At 48.3% G+C, this 21,406-nt stretch overlaps 1 protein-coding gene across 2 annotated transcripts in view; it reads left to right on the forward strand.

The window, feature by feature from the left end:
• The window catches only part of GALNT18 (polypeptide N-acetylgalactosaminyltransferase 18), a 379,685-nt gene that overhangs the window by 285,731 nt on the left and 72,548 nt on the right, over window positions 1–21,406 (forward strand). For both annotated transcript variants that reach the window (XM_052652828.1, XM_052652827.1), the window contains exons 7-9: window positions 537–722; window positions 10,359–10,496; window positions 15,891–15,986. In XM_052652828.1, the coding sequence (XP_052508788.1) occupies window positions 537–722; window positions 10,359–10,496; window positions 15,891–15,986 (420 nt within the window). The remainder of the gene's footprint in view (window positions 1–536; window positions 723–10,358; window positions 10,497–15,890; window positions 15,987–21,406) is intronic.

A 21,406-nucleotide genomic window follows, 5' to 3' on the forward strand; every position in this document is an offset into this window, starting at 1 on the left:
TTCTTTCTTTGAACCTCCCCTTTCCTCGGGTTCCGTCAGAACTCAGGGCTCAGGAAGGATGGAGCAGGAGCAGGGCGCTGGCTCTCCCTGTGGAGACTGCTCAGCCTTGTCCAGGCCCACATGGCCCGTTGTAATGTGACGTCTCTCCTGGAGGTTCTGCTGGTCCCTCCATGTCAAGCACTGCTGCAGAGACCATCACCAAGGATTTTGTAACTTGGGGCAAGGAGAACTCAGATCACTGGTCACAAAATGTCCAGTGTCTACCTTGGGGGAAGGAAGGTGGAGGACTGGAGAGGAAGGGTGCATTAACTCTTTGCTGGTAACCACAGCAAACGGGAAGAAGACACAAATGAACGACTCAATAGCCTTCCTGTTCTGGGAGTGGAATTAAGGTACGGCTCGCTCCCTTTGCAGGCAGGAGAGGAAGGTGAGGCGAGCTGGGTGTGTCCAAGCTCCTGTTCGTTGTCACCCGTGGCCTGGGTTCAAGGCTCAGAGTCAAGTCTGGGCACTGATGAGTGGCTCCCTGTCTTCCGCAGGTATGGCAGTGTGGCGGGAGCGTGGAGGTCCTGCCCTGCTCGCGGATTGCCCACATCGAGCGAGCCCACAAGCCCTACACCGAGGACCTCACCGCCCACGTCCGCAGGAACGCCCTCAGGGTGGCTGAAGTCTGGATGGACGAATTTAAAAGCCATGTGTACATGGCATGGAACATACCCCAAGAGGTAGGAAGCCACTGCAGGGATGGCCTTCTTGAGGGTTGATGGGGAGCAAACAAGCAAAGCAAATGTACAACTAAACGCTTCTTCCCAGGAGACAGCCAGAGTCTTATCTGCCATGCTGCCTGAGCTCTCAGCCCTAAGATACTGCATAAAGCAGAAAGGGGTCTGACCGTAGGGTGCCATGGGGTGCCTTACCCACCCCATCTCTGGTCACCTCCTCCTTGAAAGTGGGCTCCTTTCCCTCCAGACCACAATGTCCCCCTTCTATCTGAGAAAGGTGAACCAGGTGGCTCCAAGGTTCCAACATGCTCCCAGGTCCTCAGCTTCTCTGACAATAGATATTTCATGGTCCCAGATTACAAATATCCCAGAAATTACCAAAATTCACCAAATGCACCTTAATATCCCTGTAGACTGAATGCGAGCTTCTCTGTCAAACCTTTGACCAAACTAATAAGCAATGTCCTTATACCTTTGGGATTTCTTGAACCACATGGGTGGGGCACTCCCACAAGGACCCTCAGGAGGAGAAGGGACCTGTTCTAGGCATTTTTTAGGCTGCTTGTTACCTTCAGAGAACCTCATCATTGTCTGCTACTGTCCGCTAGCCCTCTTATTGTTTAAACACTAAGCTGTGTCCAACTCTCTGTGACTCCTTGGACTGTAGACCCCCAGGCTTCTCTGTCCATGGGATTTCCCAGGCAAGAATACCAGAGTAAGTTACCATTTCCTTCTCCAGGGTATCTTCCTGACCCAGGGATCAAACCCATGTCTCCTCATTGGCAGTCAGATGCTTTACCACTGAGCCACCTGGGAAGCCCCCTAGCCCTGTAGTCACCCATATTTAAGAAGTGCAAGAGACTGTTTACAGTAGCTAGAATATGTGGGGCTTCCCAGGTGGTGCTAGTGGTAAAGAACCCACCTGCCAGTGCAGGAGATACAAAGAGACATGGGTCCCTGGTCAGGAAGATCCCCCGGAGGAGGAAATGGCAACCCACTCCAGTATTCTTGCCTGGAAAACCCCATGGACAGAGAAGTCTGGAGGGCTACACTCCATGGGGTCGCAAAGAGTTAGTCACTACTAAAGTGACTTAGCACAGAACAGGAAGCAACCTAGATGTCCATCGACAGATGAGTGGATAAATAAATTGTGGGACATATAAACAATGGAATATTACTCAGCCACAAAGAGGAATGTATTTGAGTCTGTTCTAACGAGGTGGATGAACCTAGAGCCTATTATACAGAGTGAAGTAAGTCAGAGAAAGATAAATATTGTATACTAACATATATATATATGGAATCTAGAAAGATGGTACTGAAGAGTTTATTTGCAGGGCAGCAATGGAGAAAGAAACATAGAGAACAGACTTATGGACATGGGGGGAGGAGAGGAGAGGAGAGGGTGAAATGTATAGAAAGAGTAACATGGAAACTTACATTCAGTTCAGTTCAGTTGCTCAGTCGTGTCTGACTCTTTGTGACCCCATGAATCGCAGCACGCCAGGCCTCCCTGTCCATCATCAACTCCCGGAGTTCATTCAGACTCACGTCCATCAAGTCAGTGATGCCATCCAGCCATCTCATCCTCGGTCGTCCCCTTCTCCTCCTGCCCCCAATTCCTCCCAGCATCAGGGTCTTTTCCAATGAGTCAACTCTTCGCATGAGGTGGCCAAAGTCTTGGAGTTTCAGCTTCAGCATCAGTCCTTCCAATGAACACCCAGGACTGATCTCCTTTAGAATGGACTGGTTGGATCTCCTTGCAGTCCAAGGGACTCTCAAGAGTCTTCTCCAACACCACAGTTCAAAAGCATCAATTCTTCAGCGCTAATCTTTCTTCACAGTCCAACTCTTACGTCCCTACATGACCACTGGAAAAACCATAGCCTTGACTAGACGGACCTTTGTTGGCAAAGTAATGTCTCTGCTTTTGAATATGCTATCTAGGTTGGTCATAACTTTCCTTCCAAGGAGTAAGTGTCTTTTAATTTCATGGCTGCAAAACTTACATTACCGTACGTAAAACAGACAGCCAGTGGGAATTTGCTGTATGTCTCAGGGAACTCAAACAGGGGCTCTGTATCAACCTAGAGGGGTGGGGTGGGGGGGAGATGGGAGGGAGGTTCAAGAGGGAGGGACATATGTATACCTATGGCTGATTCATGTTCAGGTTTGACAGAAAACAACAAAATTCTGTAAACCAATTATCCTTCAATTAAAAAATATATATTTTTTAAGTGCAAGACAGAAAGCAGTGTATCTCTGGTAGCTTTGTTCAGCCTTGCTGTGTGTCATATGGAAATGACCTTGGACAGCTGGGTTAGGTGAACCTAACAGATGCCAGCCACGGGATCCCCACCTGCTCGCCAGCCAGTCTGCCTGAAGGTCATTGCTCAGGCTGCGTTTTATGTGACATGGAGCTGTTGACTGCATGACCTCCTGCTTTGCTCCAAGGCCAGGGCTTCTCCTCGAGAGTCCTTTGGAAAGCCTCTGCTCTCTCCTCCTGACAGCAAAATGGTTGATCTTTGCTCAAAGTTTCCATGTGAAGGCCTTATTTCCTGATATCTCCACCAAGCTCCTATTTTACTCAGGCTGAGGGATTGAGAAAGTAGGCTGGGCGGGATCTTTCAAGCAGTTCCCTAAGGACCACCACCACCATGGGGGGGGGGGGTGGGTCTTGGGTTGGCTGCACCTTTGTACAATCAACCAGACCTCAGCAGTCGGGAGAAAGAATGAGGAACCCCAGCAGTACCAGCGGGAGCCCAACCTTGATGAACCAGCCCCGAACACAGCTCTGACAGTGGGAGTGTTTCTAGGGAAACGGTGGTGCGTTCTGGACCCATCTGTGGCTGTGGGCGTTGGATCACAGCACTCTGGGCAGCATGCCGAGCCCCTCTGTGGGAGTCCTCTGATAGCAAAATGTTGAGCACACTTGGAAATTCCCCAGGAGCTCACCAGCAAAGCAGTATGATTCCCCGGGTTCTGTAAAGGACTGGGGTCCTGTCCATACCCTTGTCCCCCTTCTCTCTGCACCGTAAAGCCGCAAACTTTGTAGCCCTCTCCACCACACCCCCCGCCACTGCAGCTGACAGATGTTGAAATAGACAGCAAATCCGAAGAGTGGTAGAGAATTGAGTGTACTTTGAGTAAAAGTAATTGGAAAATGATGAAACTCAGGTCTGCAGGAGTTCAGACCAAGTCAAGTGGGTGGGCGCTGGGGGGTGGTAAGACAAGAAGGACAGGTGAGAGGTGGAAATGTCCAGGATAAAGCCTTTAGGAGGAGAAGGAAGAGGTCAGTGTGTTTCCTCTTGAGCCCCTGTTCGCTACTATGTCCGAACTCCCCCTTCTGCCTCTATCAGGCTTGTGGAACGAGCCACTCTGCACCTCCCATTCACTTCTGAAGTCACATATCAATACTGAAGCTGCTTTTGACAGAGTCATCATGGGCCTCCTACCTGCTTAATTTAATGAATATTTTAAGGTCTTCAGCTTACAGGATCCCACCTTTTCCTTGAAACTCGTCACTCCCTCGGCTCCATGACTCCACACCCTAGACCGTCCTCATCTCTCTGACTGCTCCTAACTCCTTGTAGGCAGCTCTTGCTCCCAGGGGATGTTTAAGTGCTCCCCAGGGATCCACCCTGCTCTTGTGATAAACCTCTGCAGGGCAATCCCACTGACTCTTGGGTTCTGCACTGCCTACATAGAGAGGACCTTAGCCCGACTCCTGCCTTTAGCTTCAGACTCGACCTGCACATCTTCCCCTGGGTGTTCCCACAGGCACTTCAGTCTGAATCTGACCAAAACTGAGTGTATCTTTCTTCCCCAAATGTGCTTCTGTTCTTATCCTCTATCTAAATACATGATGCCCCCCATCTGCCTAGACTTGTGAGCGTATTCCTGAGCGTCATTCTTTAATCATCCTCCATTCCCAGTCCATCATCGAGCCCACCTTTCCATTCCTCTCGCTTCTGAGTTCAGGCCTTGCTTCTTCCTCTGCAAGAGCCTCTGGCTGGTTTCCCTGACTCAAGTCTTACCCCTTAAATCTATCCTGCCCAGTGCCCCAAATCATCTTTTTAAACTCACGATGACCATGCCACTGTCCTGCTTGAAATCTTTAAATGACTTTCCATGTGCACAGGATCAGGCATAGAGAGCAGCATTGGACGTGGGTCTACACTTTATCCTCCAACCACCTCCCCAGTGCCGCCGCCCGCCACCCTGAGTTTGGAGGCTCTGCAGATGGCATGGACTGGGGCACTTCCCTGAGTGCTGCCCTTATCTCTCCATGGTGGCCCGTTTTGTCCTCTCTGCTTGCAGTTCCTCTCAAAACTTCTTCCCCAGCCTCCACCCTTACCACTTCTCCTCCATCTTTTTAGACTCGGCTCTGCTGACGTCTTCTCTAGAAGGCGGTCCCATCTGGGAAGAATGCCCTTTCCCCTGCGTGTCTCTGTCACTGTGTCATTACCCTGCAAGAGAATGTTCCGTTGTCTGAAAAATCTCTCTCTCATTAGATCAGTGGCTCTTAAATCTGGCTGAACTTTAAAATCATTTGGGCTCCACCCCAGAGATTATGATTTAATTGGTTTGGAAGGGAACTAGGGTTTTTTTTTTTTTTTTTTTTTTTGAAGGCTCTTTGGGGATTTTAATGTTCATCCGGGGCTGAGAATCACTGCTCTAGACCGTGGGCTCCCTGAGGACAGATTGTGATATTCCTATTTGTGTCACCAGGTCTAGCCCAAGGTGAGGTGCATGGTCAGGGCTCAGTAAAGCCTCACTAACATTTATTAACAAATGAATCTGCTGGCCCCATGTGTGATCCCATTCTCCTTTGATCAATGACTCCCCAAAACAGCTCTACTAACCAACTGCATCAGAGTCACTTGGAAACCTTTTAAAAATGTTGATTCTGTGTCTCATCCTCAGAGATTTTGATGAGGAGGTGGGTAGTGGTGCCAGAACCTATGAAAAGCTGTCTAGGTGCTAGTTTGGGGAAGCCAGATTTGGGTAACACTCGTTTACCTGCTCATCTTTCCCAGCTCACCCATAGCATCACCTACTCCAGGAAGCCTTCTTTGACTGCTGTCCTCCGCTTCCACATCATCCTGGCCGTCCCACACCATGGGATGGACTAAGGGCCCCTTTTCTATTGCCCCTCAACACTCTCTGCTTCCTTCCATGCTTCACACTCTGTGCAGAATCTGTTTACTTGTCTGGATCTTTCAAATTCTCCTCTCAGACAGAATGTGACTTCTTCCTGTTTGTGTTCATGATGCTTAGGACAGTGCCTGACACAGTCTAGGCACTCAGTAAAGATGAAGTTGAAAAAGAAACAGAAGGAAGGAATTATGGGTTCTGCATCCCTCTGTGTTTTCCCCAGGACTTTCCCCAGCTGTCCTTGAAGTAGCAGCATCGCGGTACCTTCTGCTCAGTCCCAGGCACATCTGCTCCCAATTTCCTTAAGCTTCTGTCTACAAGTGCAGAGCTGGAACCCTTCAACCCTGCCTAGTTGGCTGCTTGGAGAATTAAAGAAGTTAACATGTGGAAAGACTTTGATCAGTGCTTGGCCAATAGAAAGCATTAGAGAAGTGATTCTCACCTGAGCCTCAGAATGCCCTTGTTGGGCAGTCATCCTCCCTTGCTGCCCTCTATGCGGAGTTCTTCCCTGGCCGTGCACTGAAGAGAACCAGCTCTCCCACCCACTCCCTCACCACGTGCAGTCCCAAGCTTTCGGAAGATCAGAGGAGCCTTCCGCTCATGCTTCCTCTACTTTAATTGAAAGTCAGTTTGCTTATCAGCAAACAGAAAGTCAGTCTGCAGCAAAGCATCACTATTTCCTGACGCAGGATTCGGAAACTCTAGACTCGCCCCTGCTTCCTCTTGCCTGAATACAGGCTGAGTACCAGGGATGACTCCCCATGGCTGTTAGGCGACGACCATTCTTGAGGTTTGGCTACAAGGAATTTTGTGTGTGGCTGCACACAGAGGCAGGAATACTGGACAGCTTTTTTTGTAGTTAAGTATATTAGTGTCCCAGGACTGCCAAAACAAATTACCACAAACTGGGTGACTTAAAACAACAGAAATGTGGTCTCTGGTAGTTTTGGAGGTCAGAAGCCCACAGTCAAGGGACTGCCAGGGCCATGCTGCCTCCAAGGGCCCTGGGGGAGGGTCCCTCCTGGCCTTTTCCAGCTTGCGGGGGGCTCTCGGGGTTCCTTGGCTTGCAGATGTGTCTTTTCATTCTATGCTTCTATCTCCGTGTTTCCTCTCCTTTCTCTCATACAGATTTAGTATCATCCTAAATCCAGAATCATCTCAACATCTCTAATTAAGTATATCCACAAAGACCCTTTTCCCAAATAAGGTCACATTCAGAGGTTCTGGGTGGACACTGTTCAACCCTCTAATTATTTGGCCAGGGAAGATACATGTATTTTCTAATAATAAGGGTCAAGGTGACCTTCTCTGAGGAAGTTTGCTCATTTCCCAATTTCTGCCTCCTGCTCCGAAATAGAGTTTGATGCAATTTATAGCGAACAGCACAGTACAGATGTGCTGAACCATTAAAATGGGAAGGCAAAAGTCAATTAATAAACAGGAAGGGGAAAGGGACATAATATCCAGACATGGAAGCCGAGCAAAACTCTGTTTCTTGAGTCTCCTAGAAGTTAAAGTAGAGTGTCTCCTGATGTATTGTCTCTCTCCCACTTTTGATTAGGTTATAAGCAGAGAGACCAACGGCTTCCCTGGTAGCTCAGATGGTAAAGCGTCTGCCTGCAAGGCAGCCGGGTTCAATGCCTAGGTCAGGAAGATCCCTGGAGAAGGAAATGGCAACCACTCCAGTACTCTTGCCTGGAAAATTCCATGGAGGGAGGAGCCTGGTAGGCTACAGTCGACGGGGGTCGCAAAGAGTTGGACACGACTGAGCTACTTCACTTCACTTCAGAGAGACAAACTCTCCCTTGATCCTGAATGTAGAAAGGAAGTTTTCCCATGGGAACCTAGATTTTTTAGGAAAACACAGAGGTCTTCCTGAGACAGATTCTTCTAGTGGCTTTCTGTAAAAGCTGAGACAGTGTTCATTTGTCATCACATATAGCATTAAGTGGGATGGCCTGGGTCCAGGCACATAGCTTTGTGATGTAAGGGTAAAGCGCAGAGAAATTTAAAGAGTTAGTACTTAAGAGATGTCTTTAAGTTAATACTTAACAGAGGATTGAGCAGGATACATTTCTCGTCAGTTGCTGTGTTCATTGTTTCACACATATTTTTTCAACTCGGTCTCATCAGTAGAGTTCAGGTGCAGTGCTAGACTAGGGGCACAGAGATCAGCAGGACACGTTTCCTGATCGTCAGGGAACAGGGGTCCAGCAGAGAAATAACAAGTGGAAGTTGCTGGGAAGGCTCTGGGCAGGAGCTAGGGAGCAGACCGATCATAGAAGAGGTTATCAGGAAATGCTCAAAGGGCATAACCTCACTGAAATTATTCCCTGGGATTCCAGAACTTAAACCTTCAGGCTGTAGCAAGTTCAAATTTTTATATGACCTGAACTTCGGTAGACAAAAATAAATGTATTTCTTCTATATTTATTTTTGTTTTGACTCAAGCCCCCATTGTCTGATATCAAGAATGTGATCTGATCATGTCCAGATACATGCAGCAACTGTCTTTGTGGTTTTCCCCAGATATTTCAGAGTTAAACTGTCAATTTCATTCTTTTCCCAACCCCACTAACTTGATCCCAGAATTGATGGTAGAACCAGATGGGGTCACACTGGCAGCCCATGGACCGCAGTGTCAGAGGGAGACCTATGCTGCCCCATCCTCCTGTGTCCGCTCTGGGCTGCTATCTCACGAGACGACACTTGCCCTGTCTGGTCGCTGGCTCCATGGTGTCATCCTCTGAGATGTCACCTGTCTCTATCTGATCCCCAGCTGGTGGGACCCCTCTCCATCTTCTCCTGTGGCATCAGCTCTTTCTCAGCTGATTTTGTGCCCTATTCAGCAGCTGGGGTACAGGTCCCAGGGCTTCCTGGGACCACAAGAAATGTGAGGGGTTCTCTCTCGCTCACACTCAAGGACACACCCATGTCTCTGTGACTGCTCCTTGCCTGCTGCACCGCAGTGGCTCAGGGCCACGTCTTTGTTACGCCTGGGAACTGAGGGACACAGTACTGTCTATGCTAAGCACCCCAACCAGGCTTAGAGAGAGGGGCTCTGCTTCTTCCGCAAGGACTTGGTCTAAGCAGGCAGAAGGTCAGGCTCTTGCAAATGCCTCTGTAAATTTTAAAGCAGACCCAGGCTAATTGGGTTCAACTCCATCACTTACTAGCTGTGGGATTTAGGCAAGTCACCCAGGAGGTCACTGAACCTCCCACATCTCCAAAATGAGGGTTATATTGTGCTCCCTCATGAGTTTAAATAGGACCATATATGTAAATTTAATATAAAATGAAAATGAAAGTTGCTCAGTCGTGTCTGACTCTTGCGACCCCATGAACTATACAGTCCATGGAATTCTCCTGATCAGAATACTGGAGTGTGTAGCCATTCCCTTCTCCAGGGGATCTTCCCAACCCAGGGATCGAACTGAGGTCTCCTGCATTGCAGGCAGATTCTTTACCAGCTGACCTGCCATGGAATCCTAAAACTTAAATATAAGTGAAATATAAAAATATCTGTGTCTGTCTCATATGGAACAAAGCCTGGCACATTGTGTTATGTGAGCCTTAGCTGCCCTGATCACTAGGAATAGCATTAGAATTAGCAGTATTCCACATTCAACTCTTTTCCTTACCTCTCTCTCTCCCCCACACAGTTCAGGATCTCTCATCTTATCTCTTGAGATAGAGGTAACCGTGTTGTTGGTTCAGTCGCTCGGTCACATCCAGCTCTTTGCAACCCCGTGGGCTGCAGCACGCCAGGCTTCCCTCTCCTTTACTCTCTCCCGAAGTTTGCTCAAACTCATGTCCATTGAGTCAGTGATGCTATCCAACCATCTCTTCCCCTATCGCCCCCTTCTCTCCTGCCCTCAATCTTCCCCAGCCTCAGGATCTTTTCCAATGAGTCAGCTCTTCACATCAGGTGGCCAAAGTATTGGAGCTTCAGCATCAGTCCTTCCACTGAATATTCAGGACTGATTTCCTTTAGGATTGACTGGCCTGATCTTGCTGCCCAAGGGACTCTTAAGAGTCTCCTCCAGCATCACAGTTTGAAAGCTTCAATTCTTTGGCACTCAGCCTTCTTTATGGCCCAGCTGTTAGATCCATACATGACTACTGGAAAAACCATAGCTTTGAATATATAGACATTTGTCAGCAAAGTGATAGCCTTACTCAGACTATATTTTTCCATTTCTTTTACTTACACAAAGACTACAGCTTTTTTTCTTTAGTATTTTTTAAGGATTTAGTCCCTTTATTTTCAATGGCCTTTGACAACAGTCCCCATCAGTGCTGATCTCCTGTTTTGCAGACCAAACAGGATGGTTATGGGGCCAAGGCACACATGGGGAAACGCCTGAGTTAAGTTCCCAGGTAATGCCTTCAACAGGCAGTCTCCAGAACTGTGGTCAGGGAGGTTCAGGGAAAAGCTGTACCACGGTGGTGGCTACATCTCTGTGTTTGCATCTCGCACAGGACTCAGGAATTGATATCGGGGACATCACTGCAAGGAAGGCTCTGAGAAAACAGCTGCAGTGCAAGACCTTCCGGTGGTACCTGGTCAGCGTGTACCCAGAAATGAGGATGTACTCGGACATCATTGCCTACGGGGTGGTAAGGAGCCCACCCTTGGGGTTTCATCCAGACACATCCGCCCAAGTGGGACCTGTGATAGACCTGGGAACAAGAGGCTGGTTTCTGGAGCTTCATGTGAAGCAGCCTACACGTTCATAGCCCACACCTCTCCATTCCCTTGAGAGGGGTGCTTAGTCTCTCCTTACAATCCTAAGCAATTCAGCGCTGGCCCCAAACATGAATATGCCACTTAATAAAGCAAAAACATGCAGTTAGGTTAAGGTCGCAAGACAACCCCAGCTGTTTCCCAAGTATGGGTGCCTGAGATTCTACCAACCAGCCTGCATGCCTCCCTCACCCAAGGTGCTATGCCTTCCACTCACGCAGAGCCTCCTAGAAAGCAGATCTGGGAAACACATCCTTCCAGAGTTCATTGGATTTTGAGTGATGTTTTAGTACTACTTATTGATTGGTGGTTCCCCCAGCAGAGGCAGCAAGACAGAGAGGCAGAGCAGAGGGTTTGGATCCACATGGACCTGGTTCCAATCTTGACCCAGCCACTTCCTGAGCAAGTGTCTTAATGTCTGTGGTTCTCAGTTTCTTCATATGTTAAGTGGGGTAAAATGATGCTCTCCTCATGGGTAGAAGAGAGTCTCCGATATAGAAATGTATTTTGTGTCTGAGGTTAAAATACTTTGAAGATGATAAACTCTCCCCATGCTTCCAATATCCCCAGGACATTACAACTCTTAAGGTATTTTAAATACCTGATTGATTTTTGGATATCTGTCCTGGTTTTTGCTGAGTGAACACATGAAGATTCTCTGTGACAGTTAAGCCCTCAAAATTACCCTCGTAACTATCCCCTGGGGTTACTAGGCTCACTCCCTGCCCCTGGTGTGTTACAGATGGGGAAAGAAAGAAGCGCAGTGACTGCCCATGTTCACACAGGTTGTCAACCTGAGTGAAACTGAGTCTAGAACATCAGCTTCTGATATCACTCCCATTCCTCCCTTTGGAGTGTTCCCTCAGACCTTTTAGATATTCCAGGATGAAAACTTGACGGAAGAATTCTTCCTCTGATGGCCTGTGGCCAGAACTGAGTTCAAGGCCTGCCTCAGCAGGAACTTAATGGGCACAGCCTCAGCCTGGAGAGGAAGGATTCTGCTGAAGGGCCGGCTTCAGTGTTCCCTTGGGCCTGCCAATGCTCACATCCTAGGATTCTAAAGGAGACAGCGCCAGGGTACCAGGAACTGCCCCTTTCTACCCTCCTGCAGGGCCTCTGTTGTCCCCGGAGGCCTGACTATCAGAGGGGGTTGTGCCTTCCCATGAGAGTCCCCGTGCTGTGGCTGACATGTCCTGAGAGAACTGCCCAGTAGCCTCTTGCCTCCCCCCTTCTCAGGCTGGTATAATTCAAATGTCAGGAAACTCCTCAGCTGGCGCTGCTCAGCGGTTACCTGAGCCCCCAGATCCTGCCTTCGCCGTGGAAGCACACTGGACTGTGAGGTGCCCATCTGCCCCATCCAGCTCCCCAGAACTGTCCTGAGGACACAGCTGATATCTATCCACAGCACATTATGTGTGCTGCCTGGTTACTCTTGGACCAAAATAGGACAGACATGCTACTGTGGCTCCGGAGAAGCTGTTGGCCCAGGCCTCTGAGAGCCAAGGCAAGCTTCTGGATTCACGGTCTCACCAAGCTATTAGCTGTAGCTAAAAGTATTTGCCAAACTCAGCCAGAGAGGCATAACAGTGGAGGTGCCTGCACGCAGCCATTGCAGTCCTGGGTCTGGGCCCAAGACATTCTGGTCGTGTAAGCAGAAGAGTCTCATTGTAGGAGCACAGATGGCACATTCACCGTGTAGACCCCTCACCCAGATCACTCCCAGAAACCTTTGGCTGGTCAAATAGTAAGAGGCATATCTGCGTTGCGATCTAGATCTGGCTGAGTCCACAGCGGGGGCTGTTTTCACTCTGTCCTGCAGAAAACCCATCCTCCCGCCGCTCCAGAGGGCTGCGCTGTGTCAGCCATTCCTGGGACTGGCGGACGTCTGTGACCCTGCACGTGTGCATTCGCCGGCTACTGTTCAGGGCTCAGCTGGAGCCCCTCTCTCCTGCCTCCTCCACGGGCTGCGCTCTTACATGAGCAGAGACACTTGCTTGTCCAGAAGCGTAATGAACTCAATAAGGGCAGTAAGCTGGTGATGGGTGAGGCAGGATGCAGTGCAAGAGCAAGACAATTTGTGGAGCTGAATCTTTCTTCCTGGTGATTACTTTTACTCTGAAGTGGAGAGACCAGATGTCTTCTCGGTGAAGGTTTTTTTTTTTTTCCCTTCCAACTCATGCCTAAACTTCATTGCTCAGGTCAAATAACCCCCTGGAACTCTCAGGCCGCTGTCAAGTCTGAATAACCCAGACCATTAATCTAGTAAAAGGTCTCCTTAATGCCTCCGGCAGGCAGAAGGATCATGGGCCTTGCAGTGTGGGCATGGGCCTCCCCCAGGATTCTGAGCTTCGGGCCTGGGAGACAGCATGGCTTCGAGTAATCCCAGCTCTGATGCTGACAGGAGAGATGGAGTGGCATCCAGAAACAATCATGCCTGTTTCTGAAAGTTAGCTTTGCTACTCAATCACTGTGTAGCCCTGGCAGTTTGTAAAACCTTAAAGGTTAGAGTCATATCACTTCCTGGGACATGTTTCACAGTCTCACGATTGTCACCATTTGATGATGGAAAGAGCTTGGGCTTTGGAGACAGACTCCAGCTCTGCCATTTTTCCAACTCTGAGGCCATTCATTCATTACTCATTTTCTTCATTCATTCATCCCATAAGGACTTACTGTCTAATACGTGCCAGGGCTGTCCTGTGTCACAGGCAGTGAGAAAGCCTTCGACCTAGTCTGGTGACTGATAGAGGAGCCAGGCAAGTAGAGAAATGACGAGAACACAGCGTGTAAGTGCTGTGCTCAGAGAAATGGAGGTATGGTGGCCTCACACCCAGATGCAAGTCAGGAAAGGCTTCCAGAGTGACGGAGAGGCTGAGAACCACGGGAGGAGGAGGGCTTAGTCGGGGGAAAGAGAAGGCCAAAGCAGAGGGCCCATGCAGTGGGAACAGCGTTACAGACCGAGAGGTGAGGCAGAGCTTCTTGCTACAACATAACTTCCTGCACCCTTAAGAGAGTTAACATTACCAATCTGGCTGAGTGATTTTGAGGATTAGGTGGGATAATGCAGGGAAAGCCCTTCACCTGGAAACTGGCACATAGACGCAGTCATAAACGCTAACTTCCCTGACTGGCTTTCAGGATAGTTATAGCAGTAATAATAGCACCTAATAGTTATTGCACTTTTGCTATTTGTCAGGCCCTGTACTAAGCACTTGCAGAGATTATTTCAGTTAATCCACAAACATATGAGTTTGGCACTATAATTATCTGTATTTAAGAGAGAGAAGGAAACAGACAAGGAGTAATGTTGCTTTGCCCAAGACTAAACAGCTGGAGCCAAGATTTCATCTCAGCCTGTCTCTCCCAACTTCCTCATCAGACAAGCTGCTTAATGGGGGATGGATGACACAGAATCAAAAAGGACTTTATCAAAAGTCACCACCCACCCTCCTTCAGAGGCCAGCTTTGGGGGCCCATAGGAGAGCCATGTCTGATACCAGGGCTTTCTTGAACTTTATGCAGGTCTCACTAATGGATCACGGCTTCAGATGTGACAGACAACCCTCCGTGGGCCGTGGGAGGAGTCCAGGGTGTATTTGCATGTACTCCTCCCACGCAGGCCAGTCGGGTAGTTGGTTTATGATAGAGGATTTCATGCTGCATGGATGCTTCTGGGGCCCTGCCTAGGGAACTGACATATGTTCATGTTTCTTCAGAACCTCTAAACTCGAAGTCTGAGATTGAGCTGCTATCACCCAGTAAGGGAAAGGGAGCTGAAAAGAAGAGAATTTGACTCTGTTCTTTGTCCCCTGTCAAGAACAGGATGTTCATAGATCAAGTGTGGGCCTCCAGTTATCTGTTGTGTTTCACACTTGTTAATTCACTGCACTCCTACCATGAAGACTACAAAAACTTAGCCTCTGTCTGCCTCTGGCCCTCCCCGGATAGATGACTCACCTGTGGCCCATTGCCGTGGTCTCCCCTGGACCCCCATCTCCAGCCTCCAGTTGTAAATAAAGTGCTTTGATCACTAAGGAGAGCTATGTAAGCTAGCTTCAGTTTAGGTGGGTAAAGATACCATAAGCTCTCTTACAGGCCCAGGAACTGAAGTACAGCTGGACCCAGGCACTTTCGCTGGGAAGCCACGAAAACCACAGCGGGGGCAGGATCATCTCTTGTCTCTAAATCCGTCTGCCTCCTGCTTCATCCCCCCTTCATCACAGCTGGATTTCTCTGTTTGCACAAGCCCAACAGATCCCCATACCCGATCTAAATGGCCCCACAATCTGAGTGGCCAGCACACACTGAGCATGGTGTTTGGTCTCTCATCAGGATTCCTAGGGCAGAATAAGAGGATGATGAGATTGTCACATTCCAGAAAGAGAAGGATGGGGAGAGAGAAGGAAAGAAAGAGACTTGTCAATTCATTCTAAACTAAGAGTTGGTGCCTGCCCTGGTCTCCTCAGCTGTGGCATGTAAGCAGGGCCACATGAACCACAAGCTGCCCTTTCCAAGGGCTGAGAGTGGGCTTAAGCCAGAAGGGGACATTGAATATCAGCTTTCCTTCCTGTGCTAAGATATTGGTTCATAGGTCTTTTGTACTGTTGATTGGCATGTGTTTGTAGGTGAGGATAAGAGACACCTCTCTCCTCTCCTATTCCCTCTCTGGTCCGCTTCTCTCTTATTCACCCACCAGACCTTCCACTCTAGGGAAACTTCATTAGCTGGGTCCCCACTGGGGCCTGGCCAGCCACTGCTGGATCTGGAGGAGACAGAGAAGGCCTGATCCCAGGGGACATCCCAGGCCCCCCAAACAGCTGACATGTTCCTCTCGTCCCTCAACCCTCAAGAACAAAGTCTTCTATCCAGGGACTTCTGTTGGCCATTATGCCACCCTTATGCAAAAGGAGAGGATGGGAAATGTAGTGCCATCTGTGTGTGTGTGTGTGTGTGTGTGTGTGTGTGTGTGTGTGCGCGCGCCATATTTTTACCTAGACCCTCTCAGCTCCCAAAATCCTGTTTAACAGCATCCAAGTTCTTGTCCTTCAGAGGAGGCTGCTCTGGCTTCAGCACCTTTAATGCAAGGCCAACACTGTTGGTTTCTTGTTATTTGTTGGTACTTGTTGATTTCTATAGTATTCAGGGTTGACTGAAAGCAGAGTTGACTACAGAAGCAGAGCCTGTCTCAGTGGAATGCTTGTTTCTCCTGATTTAACGCTTTTATTTCTCTGTTTCTTTTGTGTGACTCCCTCTCCTCTGGTGTTCAGTTGCAGAACTCCCTGAAGACTGATTTGTGTCTTGATCAGGGTCCAGAGACAGAAAATGTTCCTATTGTGTACATCTGCCACGGGATGACACCCCAGGTGAGTGTTCTGAGATCCCCGTGCCGGGTGTGTACATGTGTGTGTCTGGTGGGAAAAGAGAAGCTAAACTCTCTCATGGCTACTCTGGGCCCATGGGCCTTGGGGGCTTTTCATTAGAAAGTATCTATGAGAAGAAAAGAGAGTCATACTTAAATGCCTGGAAGGAGTCTAAAGGAGCAGGGGCTGGGATGCCAGGATCCCCTGGGGTGGGCCCATGGACCTTAGGGGCTTTTCATTAGAAAGTATCCTCATGAGAAGAAAAGAGAGTCATACTTAAATGCCTGGAAGAAGTCTAAAGGAGCAGGGGCTCGGACGCCAGGATCCCCTGGGGTGGGCACAAGGAAGGTGATACATCTCTGCAGAGAGACACCTGCCTCCGTTGGGGAGACTGTCACAGATTACAGTCTTGGCTCTGGCAGCCATGCCTTTCCCTGGCTGGAGGGAGCCCTAAGTTTCCCCTAGACTCCCTGCCATCTTAGAATCTCTTCAGAGTGCCTCAGGTTCTGCCCTTTGGTCCATCATAGCTGGGACCAAAATTTATAGCCATGAGATCCTTTCTAGGTCTTCTGACCTTCTAGCAGAGAATGAAGGGAAGCTACCAGAAAAGTAAGTTATCCCCCTAAAATTCTCCATTCATAGTCTAGGCTTCAGATATCCAAAGAGGACGTTGAGACACTGGCAAGAAAAATGATTTATTCAACAAAGTACAATGGACAATCAATGGCCAAGGACAGCATAGACTGACCGATTATGACTTGGCATTTTCAGAGTTTGCTTATCTTACCTCCAGAAGTATAAAATGATTTTTAAAAGATACTTTAGTATAGAAGATACATGTGTTTGTGCAGTTGAAGTTAAGTGTTTTAAAGAGCTGTTACCTGCCTAAACTGAAGGTTATACCACTGGAAGATACCATGATGTGTCGCTAATGTACCATCCCAGGACTTTCCAGAAATTGCCCACGGTGACCTCTACCACCCGGTCCTTTTTGTGGGCCGAGCTGCTGTGACATCACTGATTGGTCAGTCACAGTCAGCAGATCACATTATCGTCACACCACACAGTATATCAACTCATTCTCCATTATTAGAATGGTGTAACATTTTTAATGAGTGACTACTTTTATGCAAGCTTTTTGTTGGCATGTAACATATATGCAGAAAATAGACAAATTATAAGTGTACAGAGTAATGAACTTTCAGAGCAAACACACCTGTGGAATAGCACCCAGGTCAAAAAAAAAAAACACCACCACAGTATTGCTTTGAGCCTTGTGTAAACAGTATCATAGGGTGTATGCTTTCTCATTTTTGAATCTTCGTCCGTCATTGTTTCTGTGTACATACAGTTGTAATCTGGTCATTGTTTTCCTACCATGTCATGTTCCGTTTTATGAACACGCCGTGTTTACTGTATATTCTACTGCTGATGGACAGTTGGGCTACTGCCAGGTTGGGAATATTACAAATACTCCTGCTATGGACATTCTCGTCCGTGTATTTTGGTGTGCATATGTACTCATTTCTTCTGGATTTAAACCTAGAAGTCGAATCACTGAGTCGTAGGGTTGACGTATGATCACTTTTAGCAGACACTGCCTATATTAGCTTGCAGGGGCTGCTGTAACAAAATGCCAGAAACCAGCTAGCCTAAACAATAGAAATGTATTTGCTCACAGTTCTGAGGCTGAAAGTCCAAGATCAAAGTGCCAGCTGAGTTGGTCTCTCTTGGAGTTTGCAGATAGACACCTCTCACTGTGTCCTTGTGTGGCAACGGGGAAAGAATGAGCAAGCTCTCTGGAGTCTCTTCTTCAAAGGACACTAATCCTATTGCGTCAGAGCTCTGCCCTTATGACCTCGTTTAACCTTAATGTGAAGGTCTGGGAAATTCTCAGCCTATCCACATTACAAAAAATGAGAAAGGTTGATTTGGAGAGAATACTGGTGGCTCAGAGGTTAAAACGTTGGCCTGCAAGGCGGGAGACCCGGGTTCAATCCCTGGGTCGGGACGATCCCCTGGAGAAGGAAATGGCAACCCACTCCAGTACTCTTGCCTGGAAAATCCCATGGACGGAGGAGCCTGGTAGGTTACAGTCCACGGGGTCGCAAAGAGTCGGACACGACTGAGCGACTTCACTTCACCAAAAGTGCTACTGAACAATCATTTGATTAAGAGATAAAGGGTGGGGCTCTTGGACTTAACCAACCATCTCACAGCAGAAGGCATCAATAGAGAGGGGATTATACCAGCAGGGACGCGGCCAGTTTGAAGTAAAGGTAAATCAGGGAAAGATAAAGAACACTATTGCACATCTTGGATCCTGTAAGATGGGACCATAAAGCTATTCAGTTGTTAACATGTACTGTTCCACAAGAAAAGGGACAAAGGATACTGAAGGTGATTTAGAGATCATCAGGGCACAAGTCTTTACTCCTACCACTGCCCCCAGGGTAAGGCTGTTCACTCAAAGGATGGGCCTGCCACTCTGGTTTCAGTGGGCCAGGATGACCCTGCCCCAAGCCAGTGGGGTGGGACCAAGGCAGTAAGCAGCTTGGACAGGGCCACTCCAGAGAGCCAAAAGGGCAGGCTGCCCCACAGAGCAGTGAGGGGTGATGCTCCCACCCCAGTGGGCCTGGAGGGCAGAGTATCCAGACAAAGGTGATTTTTCCTGAGCCTTAAGATCCAGTGGAATTTTGCCTTTCTGGGTTTTGGGCTTGCTTGCGACCCATCACCCCATTCTTCCTTCCAGTTTCTCCCTTTTGGAATGTGATCACCTATCCTATGCCTGTCTCACCATCATATTTTGAAAGTGCATAACTTGTCTGATTTCACAGGTTCTTAGCTGGAGAGAAACTCTGCCTCAGAATGAATCATACCTTGAGTCTCCCACATATCTGATTTAGATGATATCTTGACTGTAGAGTCAATGCTGGAATGAGTTAAGACTTTCAAGGCTGTTGGGATGAAGTGAATGCACATTGCGTGAAAGAAGGAAATTAATTTGGGGGGCCAAGAGCAGAATGCTATAGACTGAAACTGTGTCACTCCAAAATCCACGTGTTGAAGTGCTAAGCCTGTCTGTTTGCGGAGTAAAGAAGTAATCAGGTTAAATAAGGTCATAAAGTGCAACACTGATTTTATAGGGATCGTGTCCTTGTAAGAAGAACCACCCGAGCACTCCGTCACTCTCTGCCATGTAAGGGCACAGCAAGAAGGTGGCCATTTGCACCAGAAACTCTCACCAGAAACTGAGCAGGCCACCACCTTGATCTTAGACTTCTCGACTCCAAAACTGTGCGAAAATATAAACAAGGTCATAGGTAGTTCCATCTTCCTTTAAGCCACCCAGTCTGTGGCATTTTGTTATGCAGCCAGAGCCATCTAATACACTGCCCAACAGTTTTCCTAAGTAGTTGTATTAATTTTTACCGCACCAGCCATACGTGAGAGTTGTAGTTCTTCCCCATCCTTGGCGGTATTCCGTATTATCTGTCTTCCTAAACTTCTAGACATTGTGGTGGTTGTATACGGCTATCACGTTGTAGTTTTAATTTGCATTTCTCTGCTTGTTCATGCAGTCAGGCACCTGAGTTTCAGTTGTTCCTGAGTGTGGGCCAAGATGGCCCAGGTCATAGTAGTTCCATCTCGGTGTAAATTCCCTCTCTGCGTTGTAACACATATGATCCAAGACGCAATAGGTGCACTCACTTTTAACAAATCTCGGTGGAAACCTGTGGTGTCGATGCTCATCTGCATCTCTGGCCACATGTCAGACGTCTCCTCTGTGGGATGGTGGGTGCCTGTTCAAGCCAAGCCTGCCAGCTGCAGGTGCTTCAGGACGGGGCAGTCTATGCTGTGAGGAGCATGGATTCTGGAGCCAGATTGCCTGAGTCCAAACGGCAGCTTTGAAACTTTCCAGTTGTGAACCTTTGGACAGGTTTTTAAATGTGGGCCTATTTCTTTCACCTGTAAAATATGGATTAATAATGGTGTATACCATAAAGAACAATGTTGTAAGGATTTAATACATTTAAAATAATGCCTAGCATATAGAAAAGGGCTCAATAAATGTTTAGCTATTACTATTGCTATGATGACATTATTATTATTACTGATCATTGAGCCTTGCTCAGTATAAATACCCTCCAGTTTCTAACTCCAGATCACACTGGACTGACTTTCCTTGACCTCAGATGTCATGTGCTGTGGGCTCCAACCTTGGTCAAAGCTGACCCATAGGCTATGAGAGCATTTTGCTATAGTAGCAAAAATGCAGTGGGGTAGCGGTGAGGACAGTGAATGGGGCATCAGGAAGCCTGAGCTTGGTCTTGGCACACATTTGCAATCACCTTAACCCTCTCTGGGCCTTATTTTGTTTCGTTCTTTTACTGAGGTATGCGTTTACACTAAGGTATACACATCTTAATTGGAGAAGGAAATGGCGACCCACTCCAGTGTTCTTGCCTGGAGAATCCCAGGGACGGGGGAGCCTGGTGGGCCGCCGTCTCTGGGGTCGCGCAGAGTCGGACACGACTGAAGCGACTGTGCAGCAGCAGCAGCATACACATCATAGGAATACAGTTCAGTGAGTTTCCACATCCGTAGACGTTGTACAGGCACCACCTACATCAAACCCGTCATCCCAGTGGGCTTCCTCATTCTGCCTCTTGGTCATTACCTCCATCCAATGCTATGTGTTAGTCGCTCAGTCGTGTCCAGATCTTTGTGACCCCATGGACTGTACCCCTCCAGGCTTCTCTGTCCATGGAATTCTCCAGGCAAGAATACTGGAGTGGGTTGCTATTTCCTTCTCCGGGGGATCTTCCCGACCCAGGGATTGAACCCAAGTCTCCCACATTGTGGACGGATTCTTTACCATCTGAAACACCAGGGAAGCCCAGGTAATGACAATTTTCATCTCTAGCACGACTGATTAGTTTTGCTTGGGTCTGTGTTCTTTTCTGCCAGTGAGGAAGTTGGACTGGCCATCTCCAGGCCCAGCTCTGCCAGCTCTGCCAATCTGCTTACCTTGGATTCTTTTGTTCTGAAATCCAGTTGCCTAGGATATTGTGACCTTGTGCTGTGCTTGCCAGGAATACTTGGAGTTGCCTTGCCTTGATGCTTTGTAAATCAGCTTTTTGTTGTGGAGCTGCAGCAGGCCTTAAAATCTTGGGTCACCCCCCAATCCCCCACAGTACCTTCCTGTAACTGGTCTGTACATGAACAGTGGGGCCCAGCTGCCCTCTCCTACCAGGCTTGAGGTACATAGCTGTCAATACCCAGAAGTAAGGAAGCTTAAGGCTAGCCTCAAATCACACACATTTCCAAAAACAGGGGGGTGTGGGGACTCTGCTGTGGCAGGAATTTGTTGAGTCTGGCCTTCCCAATGAGTTGGGAGAGCTGGGGAGAACTGGGTCATC

This window comes from Budorcas taxicolor, chromosome 15 (assembly GCF_023091745.1).
Source record: "Budorcas taxicolor isolate Tak-1 chromosome 15, Takin1.1, whole genome shotgun sequence".
Lineage (NCBI taxonomy): Eukaryota > Metazoa > Chordata > Mammalia > Artiodactyla > Bovidae > Budorcas > Budorcas taxicolor.